Here is a 19181-nt window from a genome sequence, read left to right as displayed (position 1 = left end):
ATTTGGCTTCCAATGCTAATGATGCTCTATTTTGGACGCACTAGATGATAGCAATCTTTTGTTTTTTGATGTGTGTAAGGACACAATTCGTAACGTACCACAACAGTGTTGGGCTCGCTCGTAAAAATGCCTAAACAATATCATTTGTAGAGCATGGGTTTGAAAGGCTAGGCCTTGATCACCAAGCAGTGGGTTTTTCGTGATATCCGTACATGATTAAGTTGTCTTCGCCCCTGGAGTCTTTCTCCTGGAGGCGGGTTGTGAGGCTCTGGTTTTTGACCATTTTTCCCAGCCCCCTCTATGAATTACTCCTTTTTCCTTTTATACTAGCCTGTATTTTTTTATCCTTCGTCCACGTGTAGGATCGACATTCCAAGACTGATACTTGTCCCATTAGCCCATACCCGGAGTGGTTGGGGGTGGTTGAAAAAGCTGGAGAGTATGGCTTTGTCAGGTGCAGAGTATTGAATGGCAGTAAGGGCAGCTTTCCCTAGTCGTTACACTTTCCAGCATACCCTTTTCTATTGGCACAAATATTTTAGATTTTTTCCCAAGTTGTTTCTATACCATTTTTGGCCTTTCTTCCGAGGAGACTTCGGACAAGCCGAGGACTGAATCGTCCTCGGCTGTATCCCAAGGCTACTTTGTACTTGTATTACCGAGCCTGGGCCATAACCTTCCTCGGCTTGGGCCTTTGGGCTCCAACGAATAAATGGAGCTGGCCCAAAAATTGTTGGGCCCCACAATGTGATTATAGCAATCTTTGCGATTTTTATTCCAACATTGATTACAAATTGCAGAGATATATATATATATATATATTTAAATGGATGGCTCTAAAAATTCCATTGAACGTTCTGTTTGGTTGGGTGTAAAAGGGAGAGGAAGGAAAATGTAGGAAAATGAGAGGTTTTCTTTGTTTGATGTGGTGGAAAAGACAAAAGAGGAGGAAAAGTAGAGGAGAAAATGTTTAAATAAATGGAATTTACAATTTTGTCTATTTTTTACAATCTTTTCTTTCATCTTTTGATGTAATAGGAGTATAACAATAGAGTTTTATTTGAGCATGGTCACTAATTAATCTAGTGAGTAGCAAGTAATTGATGCGAGAAAAATTCAAAGCTGAATCTAATTCAGAAAATGATTAAAATTCAAGAGAGGAGATCAAAATTCATTGGTTCCTTTGCATGTATAATGTAAAGCAAAGTTGATCAACATGAGATACCATTGAAAAAAATTGGAGGCATTATTCAACAAAACTGTTTGGAAATAATTGGTGAAATCATTCATATTGAGGCGCTATTTTTCTTAAATTTTAAGCATTATTTAGTTGTTAACAAATGCAATGATCGTTTTGGTTCTAGTGTCCTCAAATTTGAAAAAATGTTGTTCTTTTTTAAGTTTTGTGCCTTCTTTTATTTTAAGTGACACTCTTCTTTATTTATTTGGGGGGGGGGGGGGGATTGTGTTACTTGCTTTCATATATTTATTTAAAAAGGGTTGTGATTAAGTTACACCCTCTAAATATTAACCATATGATCTTAATATTGACCAAATTATTGTTATTTTAATTGGACTTTAGCTCTTGGGTAGTTAAATTTTAGTTCTTAGAAGTTCAATCCCGAATTTTAATGGGATATCAGAGAATTCCATTATATAATTGGCCATTTCATGTTATCCCCTCAAACTATTTTCCAAAAATTTTTGTGGGATTGCATTTATGTTCTTCAATTTTGATATGGACAATATTAGAGTGAATTCCAACAATATAAAATTCAATAACTAACATGATAGTAGTGGAGATTAGAGTATTTCTTTTTGAGAAATCAAAGTTTTCTAACTCCTTTGGCATAAGAAGGATTTGAAAAATGACACTCATTATTCCCAAACATGATAACCAGTAGCCTATAATCATTGGTGTGTCATTTTTTCTCTAAACGTATTCTTAATATATTATTTATAATTTTGGTTTAAGTTAGAAGGAGCTTTTGATGGAAATGAAAATTTATAATTCCAAATACTAATGCCACCCCTTTCAATGCAAATTATGGCCCATATTTTCTAATTAATTAAGCATGTTAATATACACTTTGCTTACTGATTACGAAAAAGAATCATAAAACATGAATATAAGAATATATGCTTGCACATACCAATCCATGGATCTCTCAACTTTATACACAAGGATGTACTCACACCAATCTATGGATCTCTCAACTTTACACATAAGAATGTACTCAATGGAGTATACACATCACTTATTTATTTATTTATATCTTTTACATGGAATTACAATGACTTACATGTTTATTTATTTACATCATTTAGTGCTATATTTATTTAATTACATCACTTGAAAGCAAATTAAATAACATAAGTATTTATTTATTTACATCTTCTAATCCAAATTGCAATGAAGGAATGCTTACAAATTCTGGAAGGAATTTGTGACTTTGAATTGAGCAATGTTCATATTCTATTGGATGTGACCAATGTTGAACTCCTGAAATGTAATTTGTAATTATATAGTATATAAGAAACTTACCGTGAAAATAATACTATGAAAAAAGATAATATAATAGAAAAATAAATAAATAAAAATTTAATATATTCATTAAAGATTATTGGTGCCAATGCCTTGCTGGCCAAACTTTGAAACACAATGTTCCATAAACAAGATTTAATTCCTTCATAAATTAAATAGATCAATGTTTCTTCTTCTATTCTTCTGTTTTTCTCTTTTTCATTTGTTTTTATATATTTGTGAGCAAAAGGGTGTGGGAAAAATAAAGATTTAAAAAGCCATTTGAGTTTTGGAATTTATTTAATTTTCATCCAAAAAATATTTCTTGTTTTAATTTACTGTAAAACTATTTGTACAAAAAGGGCTTTTGTTATTTATTTAACGAAATTAAACATAACCAACATTCAAGAGATCAGTACCCATTGACAAGCATAAAAACTAAAATATATAAACCATAATAAATAATTAAATAGTACAAAGAACAAAAATATAGATGGAAAAGAATAAACCACGTTAAGAATAGAACAATACTTTTACTAACACAAGAAAGAAGAACAAGAAGACAGATCTACCCTTACCTCTTCTTCTGATGATAACGATGAACTTCAACTATCCTCGTCGAGTTCAATCTCTGGTACATGAGCAATCTTGTGTGAATCTTCTTCTCTGCATTTTCTACTCAAATCAGGACAACCTCTGATCCTCAATTCTCTTAGTGCAGTGAGAGCTTCCATCCCCTCCGGGAGAGATGACAACTTAGGGCAATCGACAATCACAAGTGTGTGAAATGATTTCAGACATGGCAGCCACTCCGGCAAAGCCTTCAAATTTTCACATTCTACAATCCATAGCAGCTGTAAAGTGTTTGCAGATCCTTGGAGCCATTGGGGCAAAACCTTCAACTTAGGTAAACCTACAATTATCAATTTCTGGAGGCTCAACTTGAGATCTTGATTGTCTTCTCCCTCCATCTCCATCAAACTAAGCTCTTTACAATTTATAATTGTCAAGATCTCTAGGGCAGTTAGGTGTTTGATACTGAGTGATAAAGAAGTCAACCTTGGACAATCTATAACAACCAATGTTCGAAGACAGGTGAGGCGCCCCTCCATCCCTTCAAACAGACATTTTAGATTCTCACAATCATCTATTATCAAAAATCGAAGAGAATCCAAGCAACCTACTGCCTTTTCCGACAAGCAGGTATGCTTTGTTGTAACAACCAAAAACCTGAGGCTGATTATGTCCCTTATACCTTTGGGCAACCGTTCAAGATTGCTGCAACTATCAAGCAGTAAAGTTTGCAAACTGTGCAGCTTGCAAATGGAATTTGGAAGTTGCTTGATTCTGCTATTCTCTGATAGGTCGAGATATCTCAAATGTTTCAAACTTCCGATAGAATTTGGCAACACCTCAAAGGATAATTTGCTCAAATAGAGCACCCGCAAGTACTTAAATCTTGAGATACATGCTTTAAGTGTGGACATGGGTTGCTCTGTTTTGAAAATGATAGTCTGAACTTTGTTCAACCTCTCTAATTGTGTTGTAACTTCTTGCCCACTCTCCAAAATTGACAGATGACAAACTTCTGCAGCAAGGGTGGACGTCTTGGTCACTACCGAACACTCACCTTTGGCAATTGAGATTGCAAGATCATGGACAAGATCATGCATTTTAAAGGTATAACTGAACAAAGCATCTTCATATACATCTTGAAACAAAGATCTTGACATTAACTCCTTGATATACGAGTCACCAATATCTTCCAAATCTTGATTTTCATTGTCAGGTGATTGAAGAAGTCCATGTGCCATCCAAAATTGAACCAAAATGCAATTTTTGAATTCATAATCCTTTGGAAAAAGAGAGCAATAGGCAAAGCATTGCTTCAAGTGAAAGGGCAATAAATTGTAACTGAGCCTCAATGCAGGTAAGATGTCACCCTCATGCTGTTTTAAATTCCATATCTCATTTTTAATAACAGATTTCCACTCTCGTTCATCAAATTTTGAATAAAGTAGGCTGGCTAAAGTCCTTACCGCCAATGGAACCCCTTTACATTTTTTAACAATGTCATTTCCAATTTCTAAGAGGTTTGGATACTGTTTTTCTTCTCCTTCCTTAAATGCCAATTTCACAAACAAAGACAAACAATCTTCTTGGGAGAGGCTATCTAAATGGTATGTAGGAGCAGTACGCATAATATTAGCAACCGACTTATTTCGTGTTGTCACTATGATTTTACTTCCATTGCAACCACCAAGCAACAAATCTTCCAATTCCATCCATTTATTACGGTCCTCATTCCAAACGTCATCTAAGACAAGTAGAAATTTCTTATCTTTTAAAAGTTCTCTTAATCTCAATTGCAACTCTTCCTTACCCAAATTATCTATAAATTTCTTATCTCCCAAAAGTTCTCTAAAGTTATTTTGCAACCCATCCACACCAAAATTCTCATCAATCTTATGAATTGCAGATTTAAGCATATCTTTTATCAACCTTGTATCATTGAATTCCTGAGACACACACACCCACATTCTCAATTGAAAATGAACAACTACCTGTTCATCGTTATACAACAACTTGGCAATTGCAGTCTTCCCCAAACCTCCAATCCCAATGATAGGAATTACATCCACATTTCTGCTGGAATTTTCATTTAGGTCCGTCAAAAGATGTATTATATTTTTTTTGGCATCATCCCTTCCGATGACATTCCGAGGATCAACAAAGGAGTGCATCTCCCTCCTTTCCTGCATATTTAACTTTCTATCTTCAAGTCCTTGACCTTGAGCAAGATTGAATTTATCTTTCTCAGCTGCAATTTCATCTACCCTCTTCCTAATACCTTTGATTTTATGTGCCATTTCAAAACGGACTAAAAGTGGATTAGAATTTGAAAATAAACGACTCACCTTTTTGCTTGTGCTCCCGTTTCTCTTCATGACTTCCTTCTGCAGAACTATGTACTGAAATTCATCCAGCACATTCTCGGCATTTTTAAGAACGTCTTTGAGCCCCCCTAGCCAAACACTTAGCCTATGGTCACTTGCTTGCTTCTCCTCAGCATCCAAGAGTACGGCTTTGATGGCTTTGACAGTGCCCTCAAGCTTTGTCAGATCACTTCGGACGCCCCATGCTGAACTGAGCTCTTCGTAAGTAACCGATCCAAGCAGCTCCAGGACCTTCACTGCGATGCCGTAGCCAATTTCAGCCATGTTCTTGGTAAAGACTAAAGAGCAAAGACAATCGAATGTCAAGATGAATGACTGTGCTTAGTTGCAAGAATGGTAAAGTTTAGAACATGAAAACAACAAAGTAGAGAGTCTTTTATTGGAGTTGGTGAGAGACTTTCAAAGTCTTTTACGCGTGATTGGAGGGTGTGGCCGTGTGGGGACGGAGCTCTGTACCGCGCATGTGCAGCCACAATATATGGTCTCTATTCATTTATGATTATTGGTATAGTTTCTATTCACCACCGTTCACCAATTTAGATATTTCTAAGTCACCAGATATAGTTTGTATGGTCTGAGTAATTCTCTCTCTCTCTCTCTATGAATATATAATTATATATATATATATATATATATTTTTTTTTTTTGAGATCATACGCTCTTTTCATTTTGGTTGGGTCCATCTTCACAGTACCAATATTTATAGTATAAATTTTGCCAAAGCTATTAAAATAAATATGAGTGATTCAAAGTTATGTGAATATATAAAGTATTCAGATTTTACTAAGGCTTGCCAAGATTAAATGTGGATATTTCAAAGTTGTCACAATTTGAAATACTAATCTTTATACTCCTTCATATAATTTTAAAATTTTTAAAGTTCTTAGGTAAATTTATTTATAAAATAACTATGGTCTTACTACCTGTTAATGTATTATTGTATATGTTTTAAAGAGTACGTTACTATTTTTTTTAAAAAAAATTATTTTCTCCATAACTAGTACTATTAGTTAGTATTTCCTCAAAAAAAATTTCCTCAAAAAAAAAAAAGAGTTAGTATTATATAAATTATTGATTATTGATTAAGAATCAAATCACTAATTTGGTCCATTGACTATTAGCCATCAACATTATCTCTAAATCCTTAAAAACAAGTCAATTACATTCTTGATACTTATGTTAAAAATGAAAATGATTAACATAGAGGCATGCATTCAACCCACCAATCCAACAAATTTAACCCAATCCAACTTAATATGTCATTTCAAATTGGGTTTTTTTTTTTTTTTCTTTTCTTTTCTTTTTCTCTGTGGGTTAATAGGTTAAATTCTAAAAAAGGAAAAAAAAGATTTGGATTAGATTAAGATTAGCAAAATTTTTTATTAAAAAAAAAAAAAAAAACTTAACTCAATCTATGCTATTAATAAGTTGAAAAATTATATGCAATTTTTTTTTTCAAAATATTTTTAGACTTTATATATATTTGTTGGTTTGATATGTCTAGATATTTTACTATTTAGTTTTGATGAACTTGAACTATTAGACTTAATTTTGCTAATTAATTAATACACAACTCAGAAAAATGATCCACAATATCAAGAATTTTCAATGAAATACAAAGAGAAAAGGCACAAGACTTTATCTTTATATAGCATACACTATGACCTCTTTTTCTTTATTGAAAAAGTATAAAGTGAGATTTATATAAGTGCACAAATAAGATTTAAGTGATGATGGCATATAAGTAAATAATTTTTTTTTTTTTTTTTCATTTAGATTCCTCAAAGCTCAAGTTGATTAGGAGGGGTTTTTATTTTATATTTTAATTCCAACCCAACCCTATCGATTCCATTCAGCTCATTTTCAATTATTTTTTGCAAAATTGAGTTAAAATTAAAACTAATAACAACTAACAACCTATGATTTGTTGTAAAAATGTTGTAGACATAAAACCTCTTATAAAAGAGACTTTCCACTCGCTGGCTCTTGAGAAATTAAATTGTACAAACATGCAGCTCCTCAACTCAACCGTTATTTGTGTGATAGAAGATGGCTTTGAGAGAGAGAGAGAGAGAGAGAGAGAGAGAGAGAGAGATTGGGGAAAATGGCTTTCAACACCAGGGCATATGACACTCTCCATCAGAGACCCCCTCAAATTGTTGTCGAAGTCCGCATTCCCTTCTCCTCTGCCAGCCACCACCTCCAACCCCAACTCTCCTCTAAATGACTAGTCATAGCTCTAAACCAAGGTTAGTTTTTTTTTATATTTTTTTATATTAGTGTATATTATGGTGACTAGTTAACAACCACGAACACCTCCACTTTGTGTCGGACACGCATGGACCGAATTAACTCATTTTCGCAAATGAAGTACTAAATTTACTATAAAAAAATCTTAAGGACTAATTTGACAATTGAAGTAAAAGTCAAGAGACTAAAATTCAAATTTTAGCTTTTTTTTTTTTTTTTTTCAATTTTCTTAAAAAAATTCATTTGATTTTAGACATGTTTTAAAATTTTTTTATAGTAATTATCTATTTTTTAAACTTAAATTAAACATAAATTTGGCCCGTTTGATAACAGTGTTTAAACTTTAAACAACAAAAACTGTTATTTAAACACAACAACATATATTTCCACACACTTTTTCACCCATATGTATTTCCACAAAATTTAAACAACATTACTAAAAATCTCTTACCAAACAGGTCTGCCTGTAAATGAAGATTTAATTTTTTATTTAATTAATTATTTGTTATATCAACCTTGTCCTAATTTTTCAAGAATTATGGTGTTTTCGTGTCCTATCCTATATTGTTTGTTTTAATGTCAATGTCAATGTCAGTGTTAATTAGTGTTTTTGTCCACGTTTCTTAGATAGTAAATGTTTTTGCGAAATTATGATTAATGTCATTGTCTCGAAATGGAACTATGGTGAAGGTTATTAAATTTTATTGAACGTTAACGTCTTTGGTTTTCTTTCATAGTGCAGGAGAAGATGAAGTGAGCCATAATTGGCCCATTGCTGGATACAAGATCAATTGATTTTGTCTTTTAAAAGAAATTGAATTTCTAGCCTCATGTTTTTTTCGTACTTATTCAATAATTAGGTCTTTGTATTTGAGATTGGACCCTGTTAGAAATACTGAATGAATTGTATTGTATTTCATGAATAAAAGAATATACATCAGTGCCTTAATATAGGAGACCTATGTGTACGGTACAAGTAAAGTGTAGTACAAGTACAAGTGTACTATACAAGTAACCTAGTTGGGCCTAAAGCCCATAACATAATATACGTTAACAGCCCCCCTCAAACTCAAGGTGGATGTGAGACCAGCTTGAGGTTGTCAACCAAATCACGAGTGCGTCCCTTAGGAAGTGACTTGGTGAAGATATCTACAAGTTGATCTTTGGAGGAGACGGAGAAAAGCTTGAGAGCACCATGGACAAGATGATAACGGATAAAATGACAATCAATCTCGATGTGTTTAGTCCGTTCATGGAAGACATCATTGTGAGCAATATGAATGGCACTCTGGTTGTCACAATAAAGGGGAGTAACAGAGGATGTGGACACACCTAAATCCTTAAGAAGCCATCGTAGCCAAAGGAGCTCAGATGTGGTATCAGCAAGGGCACGATATTCTGCTTCAGTACTAGAGCGGGCCACAAAGGTTTGTTTCTTACTTCGCCAAGAAATCAAAGAAGAACCAAGGAGAAAGCAATAACCTGTAGTGGACCTGCGATCAGTGGGATCTCCTGCCCAATCAGCATCAGAGAATGCACGGAGTACAAGAGGAGACTGAGCTGAGTAGAAAAGGCCATGAAAGAGGGTGCCCTTCAGGTATCGAAGAATGCGCAGAACAGCAGCATAGTGAGTTGATCGTGGAGCAGACAGATACTGGCTCACCTGATGAACAGCATAGGAGATGTCTGGACGAGTAACTGTGAGATAAACTAGGCTGCCAACCAATCGTCTGTAAAGAGAGGGATTAGACAATGGTTTCCCCCCTGAGGGAGTCAGATGCGCATTAAGCTCAACTGGAGTGTCAACAGTCTTACTATCAGTGAGTCCAGCTCGAGACAAGAGTTCAGAAGCATACTTAGTTTGAGTAAGATAAAGTCCATCTGCAGAATGAGTGATTTCAAGACCCAAGAAATAGCTGAGATGTCCAAGATCTTTCATCTCAAATTGCTGACTGAGAAAACCCTTGAGTTCTTGAATGCCACTGAGGTCATCACCAGTTATGATCATATCATCCACATACAGGAGAAGTAAAATAGTGCCTTTGTCAGTGCGACGAAGAAATAAGGCAGAATCATAATGACTGGCCATGTAACCCAAATGAGAGATGGTAGAGCTGAATTTGGTAAACCAAGCTCGTGGAGCTTGTTTAAGGCCATAAAGTGCACGTCGAAGGTAACAAACCTTGTTTGAGTCAACAGAGAGACCAGGAGGAGGTTGCATATAAACTTCTTCATTTAAATCCCCATTAAGGAATGCATTTTTGACATCCATCTGAAAAAGATCCCATTTACGGGCAGCAGCAACAGCTAAGAGGGCACGGACAGATGAGATACGAGCAACCGGAGCAAAGGTCTCTTCATAATCAATCCCATACTCCTGTGTAAAACCTTTTGCAACAAGACGAGCTTTGTAGCGCTCAATGGACCCATCAGAGCGAGTCTTAATCTTGTAGATCCACTTACAACCAACCACAGATTTCCCGGGAGGGAGTGTCACCAAATCCCAAGTATGATTTTTAGATAATGCATCAAGTTCCTCTTTCATTGCAATCTGCCATAAAGGGTCAGTGGAAGCCTCACGATAGGTGTGAGGCTCATGTAGTGTAGCAAGAGCAGTGTAACAATGATAGTCAAGTAAATGTGCAGGAATAGATCTTACTCGAGTTGAGTGACGAGGTGGAATGTCTTGTGCAAGATCTTCAGGCGGAGCAGGAGCAGGGGACCCAAGCTCAAGGTTGGGGTTGGGTAGCTCGTCTTCAACCTGTTCATCTTCCACCTGTTCATTAAAGGGTGAACTAGGAAAGGGATCAGTGATATCTGGTGGTTGGACAAAGAAGTCTACAAGAGAATCAGGAGCAACTACAAGAGGATCAGGAGCAGCTACAGAAGGAATATGTGCCTCATCTGGAAAAAGATCTAAAACAGAGGAGGAAGATAGGGAGGCACGAAAGTGAGAGAGCTCGACAAAGAGGCGATGTTCCCAAAAGACAACATTGCGGGAAACACGAAGACGATGAGAGACAGGGTCATAACACCGATACCCCTTTTGAGTTTCGCCATAGCCAAGAAAACAACAAAGCCTTGACCGAGGCTCAAGTTTGTTATGCTCATGTGGCTGAAGAAGAACGAAACAAGCAGAACCAAAGGAGCGAAGGTGGTGATAGTCTGGAGATGACCCAAAAAGGCGCTCATATGGAGTTTGATTTTGGATAACCGGACTCGGAATGCGATTAATAGCATGAACAGCATGAAGAGCAGCTTCGCCCCAAAAAGGAGCAGGAACTTTGGCAGAGAGAAGGAGAGCACGAACAGTGTCAAGAATATGACGAAGTTTCCGTTCGGCTCTACCATTTTGCTGAGAGGTACCTGGACAAGTCAGTTGATGAACAGTGATAGGAATGCAATAGGAATGCAAAACAGCTTGGAAAGCATATTGAGTATATTCAAGAGCATTATCAGATCGAAAAATTTTGATGCGTTTGGAAAACTGAGTTTCAACCATTTTTGCAAAATTAGAATATACTTGCAATAATTCAGAACAATGTTTCATATTAAAAATCCAGCTATAGCGAGAGTAATCATCAACAAAGACAACAAAATATCGAGACCCACCAATACTAGAGACAGAGGAAGGGCCCCAAACATCAGAATGAATAAGGTCAAAGATATCAGTGGATATTGATTCACTAGTATTGAAAGGCAAAGCTGGTTGTTTTCCTAATTGGCACGAAACACAATCAAAATTTTTTGTAGACACTGAACCTAACAAACCTCTAGAAGCTAATTGTTGTACCCGAGAGGAAGATGCATGACCAAGTCGAGCATGCCAAAGTGCAAGGGAAGGAATTGAAGAAGCTGTAGCAGCTGCAGCAACAGAAACAGGAGCAACAAGTGGAAGACGAAGGTTGTCCACGGGAAACATACGCCCAACTCTGGGACCAGTCCCAAGCTCCCGTCCCGTCCTCGGATCCTGCACAATACACCCAGAATAATCAAAGATAATGCGATAACCCAACTCAGCTAATTGTCCAACAGAAAACAAATTATAAGAAAGGTCAGGAACATTAAAGACTCTAGGAACCGAGAGATTGGAGGTCGCAACGGAACCTATATTATGACCAGACATTGTGGAACCATTTGCTGTGCGAATATTAAGAGAGTGTGGTGCAGGTTTAAGGTCAGAAAATAAGGACGAGTGAGGTGTCATGTGATTGCAACAAGCAGAATCCATAAGCCAAGAGGTAGGAGACATACCAGATAAAACTGAGAGAGAAGAGGAATAAGATGCATTATCAACCATACGAATGACATTGGCGATGATATTTATAAGGTCATCTCTGGAAATGGTGAAAGTGGATCTAGAAGACTGAGACTTTGCAGAGACGGGAGCCATAGGTTGGACACTCTCAGTGTTAGCAACAGTAGCAGCAGAAATGGAAATAACTGATTTGTTGCGTTGATAGCAAGTCTCAATATTATGGCCAAAACGTTTGCAAAAATTGCAAAAACGTTTGTTGGATTATCGGCGACGATTGTTGCAAAAGGAAGAAGACTTGTCCTTATTCTTCATTTTGAAGCAAAATATGCAAAAATGGACTGCAAAAATGAAATCTACGCGAAAAACTGGGTAAGGAGCACCTGGACAGAAAAAGTCAACCCCGGAAAGTCAACGGTCAACGGTGGTCAACGGTCAACGCTCGGTCAACGGCCAGAAGATGACGTCACGGGATGACGTGGCGATGACGTCAGCAGAATAGTGGATGCTGACGCAGCTAGGGCTGACGTGGCAGTGAGATGACGTCAGCAGACCAGGTGAGGGCGTGTGCAGGCACGTGGCAGCAAGTCGACGGCGCGTGGCTTAAAAATTCGGCGCGTGGCGGCGCGTGATCTTCGAAGCAGCAACTTTGATCGGCGCGTGAGGGCGCGTGAGGTCTCCGATGGCGACGAGGCTTCCACGGATGTGTAGATCGGCGCAGGACGATCTCAGTGGTACCTTCAAAAATGAAATCGGAGCAATATTTGCAGCGGTGATGCAAAGAGCAGTGGTCTGTGTAGTGTGAAACTCCTGAACGACGGCGGCTGCAGGTCCGGAACCCAAGGACGACGACTGGATGACGTCGGAGGTTCAACGGCGATAGGCTGCGGCGGCAGTTGTGATGGCGGAAGCGTTAGTAAAAGAAAGGAAGTCACACAATGAAGACAAGACTGCTAAGAAAAGGTCAGAACAGTGGCTCTGATACCATGTTAGAAATACTGAATGAATTGTATTGTATTTCATGAATAAAAGAATATACATCAGTGCCTTAATATAGGAGACCTATGTGTGCGGTACAAGTAAAGTGTAGTACAAGTATAAGTGTACTATACAAGTAACCTAGTTGGGCCTAAAGCCCATAACATAATATACGTTAACAGACCCTAATATGGATATTGTTGGTAGAAAGATGTTGTGGGTTTGTTTGTAAATTGTTTGATTGACCATTATCACTTAACGAATAGTTGGTGTTGTTGCTTTTATGAAAAGTGAACTGATTGCAAGGAATTTATTTATGACTTGTGGTATATTATTTGACCACAGATAAAGTGAAGGGGATTACAATGACTTCTGTTATATTTCTGGCTTAATTGATTGATTCAACTCTACCGATTCCTTTCCCCTTTCTGTTGTTGATCTGCTGCTGAATACTTCTGTTTCAACATATTTGTATGTTTAAGTTTAAATGCTGACATTGAATTGTTAAGCTGTAGATTGTGCATCAGTCTAGCATATATGTCCTAGACACTCTGAGTGTATTAATGGTTCCAAGTATCCTTGACATAGAGACAGGACTGAAGCTAGCCATAGGTTGAAACTCTATAATTTATTTATTTTTTTATATATTTTAAAAAAACCTCTTTAAATGAAATATTACTCCAAGGAAAAAAAGTTTTATAAATTCAATATAAAAGAAGAATTAAAAACAATCAGGATTCGTAAAACCTTTGAAGTCTATGCCAATGATGCAACCTCTGCAAACAACTTTCTTACTTTTAGACCACATATCTTTAAAATAACAAGATATGTGGGTAAATAATAAATATTTGTCAATGAAACACGAGGGGAAAAGGCACAATATTTTATTTCTCAATAGCATAGACTATGACCTACTTTTATTTAGAGGAAAACTATAAAGTGGAGACATAAAAATTAATTAAAAAAAAAAAAAAATCAATGAACATCTTTCCTCAAACACACTTGAGCGAGGGACATATGAGGCTTTTGTTCTTTAATGATTTGCTTGAGCTTGCCTCTTCTTTTGTTATTAGAGTATGGTACACTCTTTTGTGCTCTTCTAAAAAGTGGTGACATAAAAATTAATTAAAAAAAAAACAAAATCAATGAACATCTTTCCTCAAACACACTTGAGCGAGGGACATATGAGGCTTTTGTTCTTTAATGATTTGCTTGAGCTTGTCTCTTCTTTTGTTATTAGAGTATAGTACACTCTTTTGTGCTCTTCTAAAAAGTGGTGACATAAAAATTAATTAAAAAAAAAAACAAAATCAATGAACATCTTTCCTCAAACACACTTGAGCGAGGGATAGATGAGGCTTTTGTTCTTTACTGATTTGCTTGAGCTTGTCTCTTTTTTTGTTATTAGAGTATGGTACACTCTTCTATGTTCTTCTAAAAAACAGATTTTACCTTAATTAGTCTAATGATTCAAAATTTAAAAATATAGCAGCAAATTTGAATTCAATACAAGTAAAAGTCATGACTCGTTAGTCAACACTAAAATTTGTCGGTGTATTTTGCACCATTAAATTTGGTTGAATTGAGTAAATTTTAGAGTTCTCAAGGTGAAGAAATTGGGCTGGGTTTTTATTTTGTATTTTAATTCCAGCCCAACCCAATATCGAATCCATGGACAGCCCATTTTCAATTTTTATTTTTTGCAGTACTTTATCTACCGGTAGGTCCACTACCAAGGAAGTTGCCACCACCATTTTCAATTATTGTTTCAATTTGTTTGTGTGATAGACTATGGGATTGAAATTGAAATTGGGTTTCAACGCCGGTGGTGGTGGTGGGCCCATCAAATGAACACACGCGCCATCAGAGACACGCCGGTGTTGTGGTTGAAGTCCGCATTCCCTTCTTCTCCGCCAAAAAAGAAAGACTTGGCCAACCCTAACAAACATCATCAAGATTTAATCGCCATTAATGATTAATGCCCAAAGCAAAACCTCTGCGCACAAGGTTTGTTATTAGTGAATATAGCGTGCTAACAACCACGGACACCTCGAGTTTGTGTCCGTGTCGGACACGCCTGGACACTTCACGCGTGTCCTCTTTGTTTTGTGTTAGGGGGATTTTTTTTTTTTTTCCTTTCTTTTTGGGTGGTTGAAATTCAATTGATTCCCTCACCGTGTAAAAAATGAGTCAATAGGAACATTTCATCAAAATCTGTTAGCCAATGATACAATTTAAACATTCATTTTAAATTACAAATTTTACTAAAAACGTTGTCATTTCATAGATCTTATTGTTTTATGATTATATATATATTTTAACAGAATTATGTTTAATTTGCTAAAAGATTTGGACCGAATTATTAGCTCATTTTCACAAAATGAAGTACTAAATTTACTAAGAGTAAATCTTAAGGACTAATTTGACAATTGAAGTAAATGTCAAGAGACTAAAATTGAACTTTAGCATTTTTTTTAATTTAAAAAAGATTCATTTGATTTTAGACATGTTTTTAAAAATTTTGACAGTAACTATTATTAAAACTTAAACTAAACATAAAATATGTCTATAAATATGAAGATATATTATTCATTTGATTAATTCTTTGTTGTAGCAATCCTGTCCTAATTTTTCAAGAGTTATGGTGTTTTCGCGTCCTGTCCTATATTGTCTGTTTCAGTGTCTGTGTCAGTGTCAATCAGTGTCTTTGTCCACTCTCTCTAATATTTTAGAATGCGTGTGGTGATGATGGTGTTTTATCATGGTTCATGTACCAAAAGCTTCTTGAGCTAGTGGAGTTCAAGCTGAAGGAAGTGATTTCGAGGGAACCTACTATACTTATTTTCATGATTGGCGTTCCTAACGTCCAAGTAGGTTTTAATTAATTCAATCCATCAAATTGCATAGTCTTGCTTTCCTAGTAAGCTATTACTATGTTTTTGCTAGATTATGTAGTTTGAATGTCATTGTCTTTAAATGGAACTATGGGGAAGTTTATTAAATTTTATTGAACAATAACTGCTTTTGTTTTCTTCCATAGTGCAGTAGAAGATGATGTGTGCTACTGTCATCCCACTGCCTGGTGTTACTCAAGATATTGCTGGATACAAGGTGAAGAGATTCTGTGTTTTATGGTTTATTACCTTAGAAAGTAAAGAGTGACTGAAAGTCTAGTTTCATGTGTCTTTCACAGATATAGTTGATGTTGCTTTTATGAGAAGCAAACTGATTGCAAGGAATTTATTTCTGACGTGTTATGTTATCTGACCACCAAGGATGCACGGACGCGGCTCCCAGGCCAGCGCACCCGCGTCCGACGCGGCGGGACGCGGCGACGCGGGAGGGACGCCGCAGACCGCGCGTCCGTCCCGCGTCGTGCCACGTCGCGCCACGTGGCGGATCCCGACTCGGGCCGACGCGGCCAAAATCGGCGCCGACGCGGCCGAAATCGGGCCGACTCGGCCGAAATCGGGCCGAATCGGTCCGTATCGGCCATATCGGCCGGCGACCGATACGGCCGAAACAGGCCGGAATCGGCCGAAATCGGCCGTGAAAATCGCCGGAGAGGCCGAAATTCTGGCCTCAGATGCGTTTCTTGCCTTATTCTTTCTTTGTTTTGTGAATCAAGTATATTAATGTGTTTTTTAAGAATATTTTAATAGTAAAAATATATAGAAAATATAAATAAAAATATTTTTAATAATTTTTTAATTGCCGAGTCCCGCCGCACCCGCACCCTACTTTTTCAAAAATTGCCGAGTCCCGCACCCGCACCCGCACCCGCACCCGCACCCGAGTCCCGAAACGCACCCGTGCTTCATAGAGTGACCACAGACACAGTGATGGTAATTAGATTACAATGACTTACTATAATCTATCTTAATTGGTTGATTGCCACCCCCACCCCCCAACCCAATTTTGCTAGCTGTCTTACTAATTCTTATTTATTTTTTTACTTTTGATTTTCCTTTTTAGCTGGCAAGCGTTTGTAGGTTTACATGAATAGGAAAATAAAATATCTGGTTTATGTATCTGGTTTTATTGCCAAATTGTGGTCTATGGTGTTTGGTTTATTTGGGGCTTGTTGGGTGATGTTGAAGAATGTTGTTGAGTTGTTAGCTTGCTGGCCTGATTGTTTTTGTCATCATCAGAATGGGAATTTGTGGATGGTTGCCCCTGCATTGCTTGATGTGGTGCTTATGGAGAGAGAAGGACAATTGGAATTTTGAGGATACGGAGAGAGCTATGCCTGATCTCAAATTACTTATCTTTAGAACCCATTTGGACTGGATGTCAGCTTTGCATAGTCAGCCATTATGTTCTGTTTTTGATTTGATAGATTCATGTAACTTGCATGATTGATTGTTTGGTAATTGAAGGTGTTTGCTCAATGGGTTTGGCATCTGCAAAGCAAGATATAATATATATATATATATATATATATATATTGCTAAATAAGCATGACATAATATTGAACCTTATGTTGCTTATTCATATATCCATATACTTTTAACTTGGAAGATTTTAATTGATAGTTAGTAGGTCCATGCGTAAAAATAAGTGTGGGGAAAATTTATGTTTTCAGCGTGCATAGTATGGTTTCATCATGGTCCTTTTATGGAAAGGGCTTGCAATCATCTTTGTCGTGTGTAGCAGTGCAGGTAAACATCATCTAAGACAAGAAGAAATTTCTTATCTTTTATATGTTCTCTTAAACGCATTTGCAACTGATCTATGCTCAAATTCTCCTCAATTTCAACTGCTGATTTGAGGATTTCTGTTATCAATCATTTAACATCAAAATCCTTAGACACACACACCCACATTTTCAATTGAAAATGCCTAACTACCTGCTCATCATTATACACCAACTTGGCAATTGTGGTCTTCCCCAAACCTCCAATCCCAACTATAGGAATTACACTGACATTTCCTTCAGCATCATGCTGCATCAAAATATTTATTATCTGTTTTTTGTCATCATCCCCACCGATGACATTCTGAGAAGGAATAAAGGAGTGGGTCATGTTCCTCCAATACGTCGTTGTCTTCCTATCTTCAAGTTGTGCAGCAAGATTGAATTCAGCCTTAAGATCTGAAATATCATCTACTCTCTCTCTCTAATACCCTTGATTTTATGTGCCAATTTCAAAACTGAATGCAAGTGGATTAGAACCAGAAAAGAAATAACCCACCTTTTTGCGAGTGCTCCTGCTTCTCTTCATTACTTCCTTCTGCAGAATTTGATATTGAAATTCATCTAGGACATTCTCTGCATCATTAAGGACATCTTTGAGCTGTCCTAGCCATTGGTTCAGCCTATGGTCACTTTCTTGCTTCTCCTTAGCATCTAAGAGTATGGCCTTTGATGATGCCGGAAATAATACCACCAGTGAGTCACACGTTCCTCGTACGATCGCCAGTGGTACCTGCACAACGAAAGGGAATAACCTAGCAGAGAGTACCGGTGTGGTACCGGCCAAACACCCTCCGAAGGTCAAGTTAGAACTATTCTCACTGCTCTAGAGTGCTAGAGAGGGTAAATTATGCGTACCTTGGTTTGTGAGGGTGCTTGGGTTTTTATAGTAGTAGATGGTTGACCTCTTTTCCTTGGAGTAGAAGTCTTTTCTTTATAGGAGTCTTCTTGGACGTATTTTGCGGGATTCTTTCCATATAGGAGTCCTTAGGTTCCTTGAAACGTGGGGAGCAAGTTATTTTACTTATATACGTAAACGTACAGATCAATCAATCCGTAGACTGACGCCGTCAGTTTAGGTTTGCCCCGTCTGCTCAAGTTTACTCCCGTCTGTTCAGTTTTACTCCCGTCAGCTATAGGATGCCCAGATTCATGTGGAGTTCTCTTCCTTTATGCCTCCGTCAGCCTTGAAGAAATGCTAACGGTAAAAGTATCTCGTCACCCTTGTCAAGCTTGGCCCGTCACTCTTGTCTAACTAATTTAATCCTCATCACTTGCCCCCTACTCCATACCTCCGTCAGACTTTATACTGACGGGTTATGGAGTTTGTTTTATAGGGATATCGTTCGCGTGGATCTTGTGCATTTAATGCCTTGGACAGGTGGCTCGCTCCTATTGGCTCTGCTTTTGACGAGACGTCGCCTCGTCTTCCGCGCCATTTTTTCCATATATAAACAGCACCTCCCCTCATTTTTCACTATTTCATCCTTGCTGATCTTGTGGAGAGAAAGACCGTCGCCC

The 19181-nt window shown here is 37.2% G+C and overlaps 1 protein-coding gene and 1 long non-coding RNA gene across 2 annotated transcripts; one reads left to right on the top strand and one right to left on the bottom strand.

Moving 5' to 3' along the window:
* Positions 1 to 2148: 2148 nt before the first annotated feature.
* Positions 2149 to 5937, bottom strand: LOC115953747 (putative disease resistance protein RGA4). The gene is made up of 2 exons (XM_031071516.1): positions 3103 to 5937; positions 2149 to 2503 (listed from the first exon to the last, which is right to left on the bottom strand). Exon 1 carries the CDS (start codon positions 5743 to 5745, stop codon positions 3130 to 3132), a length of 2616 nt encoding a protein of 871 aa, XP_030927376.1. The 5' UTR covers positions 5746 to 5937; the 3' UTR covers positions 2149 to 2503; positions 3103 to 3129.
* Positions 5938 to 15545: 9608 nt separating this feature from the next.
* LOC115953393 lies at positions 15546 to 16235 on the top strand. Its single transcript, XR_004083689.1, has 3 exons — positions 15546 to 15834; positions 16005 to 16075; positions 16158 to 16235. It is a non-coding gene; the product is annotated as an uncharacterized LOC115953393 (long non-coding RNA).
* Positions 16236 to 19181: the final 2946 nt, after the last annotated feature.

Source organism: Quercus lobata, chromosome 7 (assembly GCF_001633185.2).
Source record: "Quercus lobata isolate SW786 chromosome 7, ValleyOak3.0 Primary Assembly, whole genome shotgun sequence".
NCBI classification, from domain to species: Eukaryota; Viridiplantae; Streptophyta; class Magnoliopsida; order Fagales; family Fagaceae; genus Quercus; species Quercus lobata.
The sequence above is the reverse complement of the archived record's forward strand: the minus strand, read 5'-3'. Positions and strand labels throughout refer to the sequence as shown.